Consider the following 13,658-nt stretch of genomic DNA (forward strand, 5'->3'; position numbering starts at 1 on the left):
GTTAGACTTTAATTATGGGGGTTGCTTTATATTTCACATATATAACACTTATAGCTTCAAAACAACTTTTTAAAATAAAGCTTTTAAGTCAGAAATCTTAAACCAATATAATTTTCACTGATTGTGTACACTTTCTACTTAACAATTACATGTATCATACTTTATTATCATTGCTTTGTATTTCACTTATAACACTTATTTATAGCTCCAAAACAACAACTTCTTAACATAATGATTTATTTAACTAGAATTCTTAAACAAATATAATTTTTCACTAATTATAGAAAATTAAAAATGTACCATTTGAAAAAATCATATATACATTCACAAACAAATATACACCAACTGTTCACTTGAGCAAGAATGGAATGAGCAAAACCAAGTAATTTAAAGATCCTCCAAATGCTGCTTTATGGATATGAGCACATTCCTCATTTTGTTCAAATGTGAACAAATCAGGTGGCAAAACTTAGAAGCAGCTACTACATTTATTAAAGTGGTGCCAATCTTACAAGAACCACACTTGTAGGATCTACACTTAAAGATATATTTTGAGAGAGACTAAATGACCCCATGAATTTGTTGTCAAACACTTCAGTAACATTGTAACCATTCTGGTTGGTTAGTCCAAGATCTTTGAAAGATGTGGTGAACACAGTCGGTGTTCCTTGGTCATCCTTATTCAGAAAAGCTAAAGCAAGGTTTCCTTTCTGAAGAGCCTTTAGCCACACTGAGATAGAACCTGGAACCTGTTATGAACACAAAATTTTAGTCATGAAATTGAATGCTATCACGTGTACATCAACATCTGCAAATGAATGTCCGAAATTATATTTATTTTAATATTAAACAGTAAAGAACAGTGCCCATTAAATAATATAAATGAAAAAAGCTGTCTACATTATTAATCAAGATATAACGACGATTAAGAAATGTTGACCTACTTCAAACAGTCGCACAGCCTGAATGCCCAGGGGGTCCTGGTTGATGGCAATGACATTTATGTTCTGCAGCAGGGCTTTTGCCATGGGATCAATGGTTCTTAGGTCAACCGACATGAAAAGAGGGGATGCAAGCATGGCCCACATAGCCATTTGGGCTTTCTGCTGGTAGTAACTCAGACCAAAATCTCCCACCACCAGCTGCAACAGAAAATGTTTATTGAGTCCAATAATGCAAAATGTGATGGTGTATAAACAGTTTATGTGTGATTGGGAGAAAATGTCACAAGCAAATCATGCAATTTTTAGCAGATTAATTTGTATCAATTTACCACATAATTTCCTTTAGCTTACCTTCTTTTATACACAAAATTTTGTCTGTAAAAATTTGCAATATTTGTCACCATTCAATTCTGTGCATCTCATCTTCAGATTACTGCATTTATACACAGCAGTCTTATTCAACTCATATCCTACTTTAGGTGGAAACCTTGGATGTGCTTATATCCAAAATGCATCAATTTCAACACTTTTAAAAAAGACCTCGTTGAAACCACTTGTCCAACACTCGATTGTCTACATTTTTTTACCATACAACCATCCCGCTAATCCTTTTTCCCATATCTACTACTACTGCTTAGTCACGGCTCTGTGCACCACTGGAGGTGATTAGGAATAAGGTGAGGAGATTACTTCTGCTAATTCTGCCTGTCATTGAACAAATTATTTCCTTAGTTGCTGTTGCACTATTCCAGTGTTAGGTTTGACCTACCATGTCAGGATCAGCCCAGCCTCCAGGGCCAGAGTAGTAGCTAAAGCCATCATGATTGTCTCCATAGTAGTCAATGATGCTTATCACACTTGCCCACGAGTCTGTCACATCCTCATAGTTACGCCACATGTTACAAGTCTTTCGGATAGCTCCATAATCCACCTGAGACAAGATAACACATCACTGAAGTAAAAAATACAAGCATTACATCTACTGACCATTATTTTCAAATATCACCAGTAAAATGATCCATGCAGTAAAGATGATGAAAGGTTGAAGATTTTAATTTCAGAGAATATAGTAGTATTCATTCACTACTATTTCCAAATACTTGATGAATTTAGTAATAATATTCAGAATTTACATGGGTTAGTAGTAATAATGTTGATTCTATATCACCTCTCCCCCAATCAAGGTGGCTCAACACACTTTATAAAAATAATGCAATAATAATAACTGCTGAATGCGCAAGGTCATTAATTCTGGAACCAAGAAAGTATAAGTGATCACAAAATAGTCAAGAAAGTATGAGTGGTCATGAAGTAGTCAAGAAAATCCATGAGGCACGAGGCAGAATAACACACTTCTCATCAGGAGTACAATCTGACATGGTCTACACAGATAAGAAATCTAAACATGAGTGGCAGAATAAACTTCTCATCAGGAGTACAGTCTTACATTTTCTACACAGATAAAAAAATCTAAACATGAATGTAAAATGTGACAAGCACAAGGCCCACAGATCAGTAATTTCTCTCTGTATTTATAATACATACACATGCATGCAGGCGAATGATTCAAGTCTAGACAAACCTTTTGATGAGAAGCTACTTCCACATATAGTGGCCATTCACAAGAGTACAGCATATTTCGGCCCGTCTTATTCATAAAGAATCCCATTGCTGGAAAGCCTGCAATAATCACAGATGGACATGGGTCAAAACAATGATCTAGGGATGTGGGAATTGGAACACTTATACCAGCAGTTCTCAACCTGTGGGGCGCGACGTGCTTACAAGGGGGGCACGAAGGTGCTCATTTTTTAAAAGTTTCTTATACTGGTATTAGTGAAATTAGCTTACATTGCTGGCTAAGGGGGGCACGCTGACGTACCTTGGTTCGTCAGGGGGGCGTCACAAGTAAAAGGTTGAGAACTGCTGACTTATACTTTGCCATAAAATAATTTACCATAGAAGCAGGAGGTTTTATGGACAGAAAATTTGATTTCTGTGTGCATAGGTATGGCCATTACAGTAAGTGCGTCTGATCACAATATACACAGCTGAGTCTTTATTTCGCATGTGGAACAAAAGGTACATTCTTTATAAAATTCCGAATCAAAGTGCTGAATTTCAGACATGTATTTTAATAAAGATATTCTGTAAGGAAATAACTTAAATAAGACTCAATGCAAAATAAAACCTACCATAAGCCATGTCACTGGTGTCGGAATTGCAGCCATCAAATTTAACCATATCAACCTCCCATTCAGCAAATGTTTGAGCATCAAGCTCCATGTAAAATTCACTGCCAGGGTAACCAGCACAAGTAGAGTGTCCAAAGTCTTCATAGATACCAAGCATCAATCCCCTTTTGTGCATCTGTCGATCATGCATTGGAAGACTTGATTAGAGATATAGGTTGTTCCATCCATCTCCCACAAAAGATCTTTTTTTAATAAAAAGTTTAAAATGAACTATGCAAGACCATCATACATTCTTTTACTTGGTGTTTCTGTCATTTAGAGCAAAGCTTCGTGCATATACCCTTAAAGACCAACCTGAATGGTTGGCATTTTTTTACAGATATCAGTAGATATAGGCGATATAAACCTAACCCATAAATTTCAGCTTCCAAAACCCATCTATTAATTAATTAGTTTATTCCTTGCTGCTCCTCTGAGGAGCATAGGGCTGCAGTTGTACAGTATGTTTGGGGTTTCTGTAGCATTTTAGTTTTTACAGGGTGGGGTTGCTAGCCCCACGCCCAACCCTCCTTCATCCGGGCTTGGGACCGGCAGATTACCCAAGTAGTTTACAGGTGGAGTTATTAATTAATTATTCACTACCAAAGTACGCAATTTGCACCTGCAGTCAACGAGTGCCCCGCTAGCAGTGTACTACGTACCATTGGTACACCATTCACAACATTGCCAGCAATCAACACCAATCAGAGTGACAGTTAAGGTTATTCAGACGTTGAAAGTCTGTATTTCTCCTGCTAAAGTAGCAGTTTTTCAGAACCACAAGAAATGCAGACTGTCAGCGTCCAAATAATTTGAACTGTGGCTCATTCTCTTTCTGATTGGTGTTGACTGCAAGCAACCTTGTGAATGGTGTACCAACATGACTTAGTACACTGTTACAGGCGCTTGTTGATCGCAAGTGCAAATCATAGTGGATAATTCATTAACGGATGGGTTTTGGAGGCTGAAATTTATAGGTTAGTTTTATATTACCTATATCTACCGATATCTTAAAAAAAGACAAACCGTTCAGTTCGGTCTTTAAGTAGGGATTTGTAATCCACGTAGACAAAACTGCAAGCAGCATGCTTTTTAACTTTTGGCCAAATATTTTTTAAAAATTTGTTGTCTTGCTTTTAAAGTGTTCTGTTAATTTTATGCTACTAAAAGTACAATCAGTCATGTGAGTAGTTGATTTGAAACTAACAATAAGTGAAAAGTATATCAAAACAATTTTTACAATAAAATGCTGCAAAGAACCCTAATGTATACATTGCAATATTTTGAAAACAGAACAAGAAAATGTATGATGCAAGATAAATTTATCAAATTTAAAAAGAAGTTGGTGTACATTCACTTCTAACAGAAGAATCCTTATGACTGACACGGTTTATTTTCAACACTTTTTTAGCTGCCCATAAAATCTAAAACCTGTTATTTTTATGTTGCAATGAACACTATTTTATTAGTTTTCAGTCTCATAAATATCAAATATCCAAACTTCTATTTAAAAAAAAAGTAATGCTTACATAATCAGATAAATTTTTCATGCCACTGGGAAATCTGTCAGGATCTGGCATTAATTTTCCAGTCACATTATCTCTCTGTTTGGCTAACCAGCAGTCATCAATGTTGACATATTTATACCCAACATCTCTGTAGCCATCAGCAACCAATCTATCTGCCATGTCCTTAAACAGTTTCTCACTGTTGACACAACAGATATGAAGTTGAAGTAAAAAGTGTGAATTTATGTAAAAATGCTTTAAAATTTACCTCTAAATAAAAGTAAATTTTGGAAATCACATTTTCAATAAAATAATGCACTACGCATCAAATTTACCCATGTACTTCTTTAGGAACAAATATGACTTCCCAGGATAAGCATCAGAGGACACATTCAACCTACCTTGTGCTTAGCATAAATGGTGGAGTAGAGGACAAAGTCAAGGAAATGTGACACCATTTTATTTCCTTTACACATTAATTACCAAAACTCTATCCCTAATCTTTAACACTAAACCTAAGCCTTATGTCACTGATTTTTGCAGTGACATCCAGAATCCAGTATAAACTGCCTTTTAATATTGGTTGAATAAGCCGTCTGCTGCTGATGCTAGCAGGTCAAATTTGTTCCTTTTTCAACAATTCTACCTTATGCATGAGTCTGGAAAAGTTTTACAGTCAGTGACGCAGCGGAAACGTTCCCAAGCCAGCCAGCCCATTGGTGGTGTAAGTGCCAGACCATTGTCTAAGCTGTGTGAAGGACTGAGGCTTACGGCAAGCAAGACCAGAAGCAACATGGTTTAAATACCTGATGATATAACACAAAAGAACATGACACTTGTAAATAGTGAAAACAAAAATATATCTCTTTGCTACAGCTGGTCCTGCTGCTGGTACAACACAATGACACACTGAGTACCATTCTTTTTCAAACAGACAATGCTAAAAGTGTGACAAGAAGAAAATAAAGGCACATGAACAGAACAAAGATATGACCAATTATTTTGTATGATACCTGAAATGTTTACATTTAAATATGCAATTTTTTCAGTAATAAGTAATGAACATGTTCCAACAGATAGGTAAGTTGACTTATAATTTAAAATTATTTAAAGGTATACTTAGCAGACAAAGGCAACAAGTTTGAAAATGTATAATAAAGAAAAATTGCATGGTGTATGCTGAGCAGAAAGTGGTTCACTTCATGATTGTCATTTCAACTGCTTGGGCAAAATATCAAGCAAAACAATTAAAATTACAGCATCTGGAATCATCCCCAAATATAGCTGCAAAAATCAGAAAAAGTCATAAAAGTAGTACAGTATAATCGTTAATGTTCATAACACAGATGGGCGATGTATCATCAGCCATCTAATCTGATACCATGACATAGGATTTAATTTTAGAGTGAGGTTGAGGATTAGGGAAGTTAACAGTCAATTATACCATTTACCAATCTGACCACACGTGTTGATTCAACTATGACCCTTAGTTGATCATCCGCATCCCATGGTTGACTTAACAAATGTCCATTCGACAACCAAGTACAGAATAGAATGACACAGTCATTGCTCACTATATGTAAACTGCATTTTTTTAAAATAAATATTAGTCTCATGACACATGTAGGTCAGTCACCATTGTTATCAAACGAGAAATGGACGTTGTTATAGAAGTAATGTGGTGCATAGATGCACAAAAAAAAAAAAAAATAATAATACACTCCTTGCTTACTTTATGTAATATTGCATAGCAATCAGCACGGCAAAGCCATACAGCTCATAAAAATCCTGGGCGTATTGCGTTCTATGCAGATGGAAGCTAGACTTTAGGCATTGCTAAAAGTAGTTCATGTCTCCACACACACACAATGAAAGTGAAAGGTCAACCAAGAATGATAGAGTACATAAAAATTAATCTTTTTGTCTCTTAATATTCATATAGATGAAAAAAAGGGTTGAATAGACTGTTGATTGTAGTCGTGCTGAGATCGGCAAATGGTCGATTTGACTGACCCCCTATTGGGCGAAGCAGACGACGCGACGCCATACGGTTTCCATAACTACGCCTTTTTTTCTTCCGCATTCACGTCTCGAGTTCCACCTTGTCTGTAATGGCCGGCGACGGTTACGCCTCGTTGAGTTTATAATGCTTAAAAGAATTATTAAAGTTAAGCCTTTATTAGATATATTTAGCCTTAAGTAACTTTACTTTAGTCATAAGAATACAGCATACACCGCTGCCCTATTTCAGCTCGTGAAACGAAGTCTGATCCACCTGTCGAACAATACTTTTTTTTTTTTTTTTTGACGATAAACCAGTACTATGTCTATAATTGTTTTTAATTTTCTTGTCGGGCTGGAAAAAAATAAACCTTTTAAAGATTCAATAAGCTGATCATCTTTTAATTTCTCGCCGCTATAGTATTCCTTGCGTTTTCTGAAACTTCGATATCTCTTCCTGTCTCCTTGACTCTTCAAATTGCACGTCGATCCGCGTTGTACAACAAACGCACATTGTACTGCCGAAATCTGAAGAGCCTTTTAAGCTAACAAAAATACGCAGACAGAAAGAAATAGATCTACAACATTCTTTTATCTAAAATAGATTATTAGACAATAAAGAAAGCATGCAAATAAAGATTGACCTGCAGTTGCAGCCCACAATAGCATATCATGTGATACTCGAGAAGTCATGTGATGGTCACCAGGCATACATCGAGCGTTACCTCCCCTCTCGTCACTTACGACTCGATCACGAATATATCCGTGACTCGATGCTTGGATTTTCTTTCCGTGATTCTGTTTATTAAAAGTGATTTTGCTGAGGACTTCCGCGTGCTTAGTAAAATAATAATTTCAAGAAATAATAGGGTAATTAATTATAAATTACTTGTAGCACATCTTAATATTTTTATTCTTGTTTAAAGAATATTGAAATGGTATTTTTCTTATTTATTTTTAATAAATCTTTTTTAATTTATGTTACTATTCGAAAAGGCATTATGATCGTTCTGTTAAGATCAAGTTTTTCAAGTTTGTCTCTTTGTTCTTTTACATTTTCGTTATTTATTTATCTGTAAAGTTTTTTATGGCTCGTCACAATCTTTACAGTTAAAAGATCGGACTGAGAGATATTTAAACTAAATGTAAACTTATGATTGCTTAAATCTTTTTCTAATTTTTTTAACTTGTTTGATATATTAGTTGTTAAGATGTATTTTAATCGCCTGTATCTATCTGTACGGTACATATTAGTAGACCTTTGTACATAGTGAGGTGTACCAGTTGTATATACAGTCTTATTCTATATATACTTGGGTTACATATGTTTTTATCCAGAATCATAAACAAACCAGAAAATTAACTTGTATTTCTTTAGATTATTTGACATCTGTTGCTTTTTTCCATTTTGAAGGTGATTTCTTATGTTATCAAATATCCAAAGTAATTTAAATTAGGTGTCACATGCCATTTTATATTGTGTATAATACTTTACTCATACTACTATATACTATATAATACTTTACTATCTCTCTTCTGGATAGATATGGAATTCAACGTGTGGCATCTGTTAGTTATAAGTTTGCTGCATTCCACTAGCCATGCTCTTGATAATGGACTGGCTTTGACACCACCTATGGGGTGGTTATCTTGGGAAAGGTTCCGCTGTCAGAGAGACTGCATACAATTTCCAGACACTTGTGTGAGGTAGGTCCTGTCTGCCTACCTACCATGCAGCATGTAGGTAACTGATTTATTAGAAAAGGCAAAGGTGTTAGAAAGAAAGTGTTTTACTCTGCTTTGTGCCTGCCATACTTTAGACATGTTGATCTACTTCCAACCATTAAGCTATTGACTTTACCTATCCCTGTGTTGGTATATTATACTGGTTTTGATTTTTGTAACTTTTTAACACCAAGCTCCTACGTAAACTATTAATACTATAAAAACAAAGGTAGTACAAAAATATGTAAATAAAGATGTGGGTTGAACTAAACACAGGTGTATAGATTTATGTTCTTGAAAATGTGCAAGTGTAAATATACAAATGTGTGGGTAGGTATGTTTATGTAGATGTGGAATGAAATTGTTTTTGAAAATGTTTCAAACAGAGACAATATTTTATGGTAGGGGAATTAAGCAAAAAGAATGCAAACTGACTGCAGGAGTTTATTTTCTCTCACTGAATGTGCCTTCCTTACAGTGAGAAACTCTATATGGCAATGGCAGACAGGATGGTATCTGATGGCTACAAAGATGCTGGCTATGAGTATGTCCATATTGATGACTGCTGGGCAGCCTCCAAGCGTGATGACAGTGGTCGTCTTCAGGCAGATCCTGTGCGCTTTCCAAGTGGAATTAAAGCACTTGCTGACTATGTATGGATCATTCCATGATGCATTTATCTTACACTTCACCATGCTTCTTTTTAAGCTTGACCCTTTTGAATGTGATCAGTGTACAAAATATAAAGAGGCTTGCTCAAAAGCATACATCATCACACTTTAGAATATATGCACAAATCATGCTTGACATAATATTTAACATGAAAAACATTAACAGGTAACCAAAAATTATAAATATGTTCAAATCAAGAACAAAGAAGGTAACAAAAGTTATTATCAGCCAGATATAATCTTTATAGGCTATTGAAACAATCATAAAGATGCCAACAGCATTTAAGATTAAGCTTACAACTGTCTAAATCTTGTAAAGAAATTTCCTAAAAGTCATCTCTGTTCTTCATCTTTCTTGTTCCAGGTTCATGCTCGAGGTCTGAAACTAGGAATTTATACAGACATTGGCTATGCAACATGCATGAACCTTCCAGGAAGTGAATTTTACATGCAGACTGATGCCAATACCTTCGCAGAGTGGGGTATTGATCTTGTGAAAACAGATGGGTGCTATGCAGATTTTCATGAGATGGATGTGTGTAAGTTTCATTTTTGAACCTATAGCATCACAGAAAGAGTAAATAAAGAAAAAAAAGTATGCATTCCTATAAATAAACATTGAAGTATTGAAGAGGAACATAACAGCAGTTAAAAACAATGTCAAAAACCTGTTTCAAAATTCAAAACAAAATTTTCCTACTTCCCATGTATCAAACTGTATGTGGGATGTTTTTGCAGTTACACTTTTCATCATTTCAAATATTTAGTACCTTTGACTATAACTTTTGTCTCTGCTGGTTCTAGCATATCCCACCTTTGGTTTTTTCCTGAATAAGACTGGGAGGCCTATGGTTTACTGCTGCAGCTGGGTTGCTGCACAAGTAGTTCACCAGATTAAAGTAAGTCACTTGATCATTATGACAGCTCTTCCTAAACAGATTGAAAATAAATCGAACATGATTTGCTATATATATATATATGGGTAAACCATATATATTTACCAGTCAGAAATACTACCTTTATAATAGCAAAGCTCTGTATCCTGTAACTTAGGACTGTATACACTGCTTGGCATCATTGGTATCACGTCTCTTCGTATATACCTATACAACTAAGCTGTCTGGATTGTGTTTTCCATATAATTGAATATGTGTTCCTTAAAATAACAAATAACCTAACAAATTTTCAAAATTTGTTACAACAAGTTAAATTTTCATGATAGCAAATAGCTAATGAAAACCCTTTTTTTTTTTCCATTCCAACAGCCAAACTATCAGAAAGTTCGACAGTACTGTAATGTGTGGCGGCAATACTGGGATGTTCAAGACAGTTGGCAGAATGTCCTTAACATTATAGACTTCTATGGCAACAATGCTGGGGACTTTGCAAATTTTTCTGGTCCAGGTGGTTTTTCAGATCCTGATGAGGTAAGTGGCTTTTATGGTTTTGTTGTTTCTAAATGTAAGACAGTGGTGCTCAACCTTTTCGTGCCTGAGGGCCACACTGGACATGATATCTAATCTCTCGGGCCAGAACATGGTGTTTTTTTCCTGTTTCATAACGTCTCAAATGAAATTATGCAGTGTCTGGTTAAAATGAGCAAGCCGGATTAGGCACCTTCACGGGCCATAGATTGGGCATCCCTGCTGTAAGATCTTTGAAGGTGTAAAAGAAGAGAATGGAAAGTCGGCATTGTGTAGTGTCAGAATGACAAACATAGCTTTAGTCATACATTGTGTACTGTTAGAATTTTATGCTCATAGCTGTAGTCATACTTGAGCAATATTGATCAAATTTTGTAGCAGAATTATAAGTCAGGTATATTTTATTGCGATTATGTCTTATGTTTCAGCTGATAGTTGGGGACTTTGGATTAAGCTACTACCAACAGAAGGCCCAGTTTGGACTGTGGGCTATGCTTGCATCACCTTTGTTTATGTCTGTAGATCTGCGAACAATAAACCCACAAGCAAAATCAATCCTCCTTAACAAGAGAGTCATTGCAATAAATCAGGATCCACTTGGGCAGCAAGCAGTTCGTCTTTATGAAGTAAGCAAATTATTTGTATTGTAAATGGAATTATTCTGATATTTTTGTATTACTGCACATTTTTAACCTGTCAGGAAGTTTTGTTACTCTCTTTTCTTTGTTTAAATTGAAGATTACATGATATTTCATCTCCTATTGATAATTCTTTGCGATTCTGTTATAAAACTATTGTCTCTTATTTTTGGGATCTTATTCTGTTTTTTCCCCTCTATCTGCGCTATAACCTGGGACACAAAATGTAAAGTGTCTATAATTAAAAAGTCTTGATGATATGTTACTCTTAAGACTAAATTTTTTAACTAAATTCATAACTGCACTTCTAATAAACATTCTTTTTTTCTGCATGTAAAGGTGCCAGGTTCTGTATCAGTATGGGTGAAAGCTCTCTATAACAAGGGAAGCTTTGCTGTGGCTTTCCTGAACAAGGATGATCAGGGCACACCTGCTTACTTCAAGATCTCCCTTGGAGATTTGGGTCTGACAAATTTAAATGGATACAATGTTACAGATGAATTTGAAGGCACTAGCATAGGCATTTTTAAGCCCACAGAAACCTTTTATGTAAGTGTTGATCCAACAAGCATACTTCTTACCAAAGTTGTGCCGCTTTAAGATAAAATCATTTATTGTTCAAGAAATCTGATGTTTTTGGTGTCCACAAATACATACAGCAATTACATATTAGCAATCATCTTGAATATGTACAGTTAAAATTTTAAAAAATCTTCTCAGCAGGTAATTGTAAATAGTTACAGACATAGAATAAAAAATTTGTTGTAAAATACATGGTTAAACCAAACTGTATTTGCTCAAGTCCTTACATTCCATATTTAAAAGTCTTTTGATGGAAAACACATTGTGACCACTTTTGTTATTGTGTCTGCATTATTTCATTGCATTATTGCGCATTTTGTGTGAGGGAGAGAAAATGTTTTTAACACCTGATCAAGTCTATGTCATGGCTGTATAGCGCCTTATGGGCAAGCTCAAATAATTTTTTTAAAGCACAGTCTAGTTCATATATACAGCCAGTAGCTATCTTTCACTCATTTACTGGGTGCTTGGCATTCTCGATATCTCATGACCACCCAAAAAATAACCAAAAGCTCCTTGGTATCCAGATTTTCTGCCCTGTTGTCAGTCTCCTGATACAATTTGCATTCTGTTCCCTCAGAGCAATTGCCACAGGTCTTGTTGCAGTCAAGGCCAAACAATCCCATACAGCAAAATTTTTTACAGAAGAGTAACTGTTATCTAGAGCATACCTTGTCTCACATCTGCCGTCATAGATGGTGTTACACAGACTCTGTTCAGTACAGGTGCCGCATATGTCGTTGCAATTGTTGCCTTATATACAAACTCTGCAAGAGTCATTACAATAACTTCCTCGATATCAAGGCATGCAGCCCATTGGACATGCTCCTGGTTCAATGTTGCAGTTGCACACACGCGGCCACAGTTGTGACCTTATGAAAAGTTGCTGCAAACCTCTTTACACTAGGGTAGCTTGTATCCTGTTGCACATCTTTTGTCACAGCTGTGACTGAAATTTGGCAGCCTTAGATTTACTGTACATTCTGTGCCTGCTTACTGGCATTGTAGAGACAAACCATAATGCATTTTATTATCATTTTGATTGTATTATGTTGGATCTCTTACAGAATATACAGTATGAATGTTTGGACTTTTGCTGGAGTAATAAGTGTTTTAAGTGCATAAGAAAATTATTGTGCACTAAAGGTTTTGCCCTGTTGAAGTGTTTTAAAAAGGATCTAGCATTTTGCTTAATGAGGTCAACAGATAACACCTGTTAGCTGTATTTTTCAGGGATGCTTTATCAAACATCCCAATGGTCCTATTGTATCATTTTTGCCTTTTATTTTATTACCTTTTGTACAGATGGATTTGTTCTTAACTGTCTGTAATAAAAGGAAAACTTACATAAAATGCATGTTGATGGCTGCTCCTGAGTTCTGTTGGTGGTATTTTTGTGTTTTGCTTTTTCTTATCAATTCATAACAAAATTGTCGGTAAATGCAAATAACAGCAGAGATATGTGGAAACATTTGTCAGCTATTTGCTGACTGCTACAATGCTTGCACAGGTCAAACTTTTTTTGATGATTTATTTACTTTTGTGTTAGGTTTTATATAGGAATTCGCTTTTAGATTCTAATTATTAGATTTATAGCATTGGGTGAAACGGGTAAATAATATAAATGCAAAATTTGTAAAGCACATACTCATACTCCTAAGGAGTATGCTCTTAGCGCCTAAAAACAAGAACGAAACATGGACAGGAAAACAAAAAAAATAAAATATGAACTACAAAAGAATAAATAACAGTATTAATGAAAAAAAGAACAATTACAGAAAACGCAAAAGGAAACGAAGAACAAGAACTGAGACATGATATTGCAAAGGGAAGACGTGCAGGGAAGGTTGTGAAAAAGGACTAGCATCATGGGAAAGGTTAGGAGTAATGTTTATGGAAGAGGTGTGTTTTCAGTGCACGTTTAAAGGATT

General features: G+C 35.4%; 2 protein-coding genes across 4 annotated transcripts; one reads left to right on the forward strand and one right to left on the reverse strand.

Moving 5' to 3' along the window:
* Window positions 1-88: 88 nt before the first annotated feature.
* On the reverse strand, window positions 89-7,467 carry LOC112560714 (alpha-N-acetylgalactosaminidase-like). Of its 2 annotated transcripts, none has more exons than XM_025232732.1 (8): window positions 7,332-7,467; window positions 5,333-5,492; window positions 4,708-4,885; window positions 3,140-3,314; window positions 2,527-2,624; window positions 1,714-1,875; window positions 945-1,142; window positions 89-749 (listed from the first exon to the last, which is right to left on the reverse strand). In XM_025232732.1, exons 2-8 carry the CDS (start codon window positions 5,479-5,481, stop codon window positions 492-494), a joined length of 1,218 nt encoding a protein of 405 aa, XP_025088517.1. In that variant the 5' UTR covers window positions 5,482-5,492; window positions 7,332-7,467; the 3' UTR covers window positions 89-491. The 2 variants fall into 2 exon arrangements, with proteins under 2 accessions (XP_025088517.1, XP_025088518.1); XM_025232733.1 differs by lacking the exon at window positions 7,332-7,467 and adding an exon at window positions 6,700-7,287.
* Window positions 7,421-13,094, forward strand: LOC112560713 (alpha-N-acetylgalactosaminidase-like). 2 transcript variants are annotated; one of them, XM_025232730.1, is made up of 8 exons: window positions 7,421-7,557; window positions 8,232-8,394; window positions 8,891-9,065; window positions 9,448-9,622; window positions 9,888-9,982; window positions 10,349-10,510; window positions 10,936-11,133; window positions 11,485-13,094. In XM_025232730.1, the coding sequence occupies exons 2-8, from the start codon at window positions 8,234-8,236 to the stop codon at window positions 11,743-11,745; spliced, it is 1,227 nt and encodes a 408-aa protein (XP_025088515.1). In that variant the 5' UTR covers window positions 7,421-7,557; window positions 8,232-8,233; the 3' UTR covers window positions 11,746-13,094. The 2 variants fall into 2 exon arrangements, with proteins under 2 accessions (XP_025088515.1, XP_025088516.1); XM_025232731.1 differs by lacking the exon at window positions 7,421-7,557 and adding an exon at window positions 7,721-7,832.
* Window positions 13,095-13,658: the final 564 nt, after the last annotated feature.

This window comes from Pomacea canaliculata, linkage group LG3, assembly GCF_003073045.1.
Source record: "Pomacea canaliculata isolate SZHN2017 linkage group LG3, ASM307304v1, whole genome shotgun sequence".
NCBI classification, from domain to species: domain Eukaryota; kingdom Metazoa; phylum Mollusca; class Gastropoda; order Architaenioglossa; family Ampullariidae; genus Pomacea; species Pomacea canaliculata.

Coding starts and splice junctions, on each gene's coding strand:
- LOC112560714 (XM_025232732.1), bottom strand. CDS start 5,481: ATGTTGCTTCTGGTCTTGCTTGCCGTAAGCCTCAGTCCTTCACACAGC. Junction 4,886..5,332: donor TTTCCAGACTCATGCATAAG/GTAGAATTGTTG, acceptor TTGTGTCAACAG/TGAGAAACTGTTTAAGGACA. Junction 2,625..3,139: donor CACCAGTGACATGGCTTATG/GTAGGTTTTATT, acceptor TGATTATTGCAG/GCTTTCCAGCAATGGGATTC.
- LOC112560713 (XM_025232730.1), top strand. CDS start 8,234: ATGGAATTCAACGTGTGGCATCTGTTAGTTATAAGTTTGCTGCATTCC. Junction 9,623..9,887: donor TTTTCATGAGATGGATGTGT/GTAAGTTTCATT, acceptor TGCTGGTTCTAG/CATATCCCACCTTTGGTTTT. Junction 9,983..10,348: donor AAGTAGTTCACCAGATTAAA/GTAAGTCACTTG, acceptor CCATTCCAACAG/CCAAACTATCAGAAAGTTCG.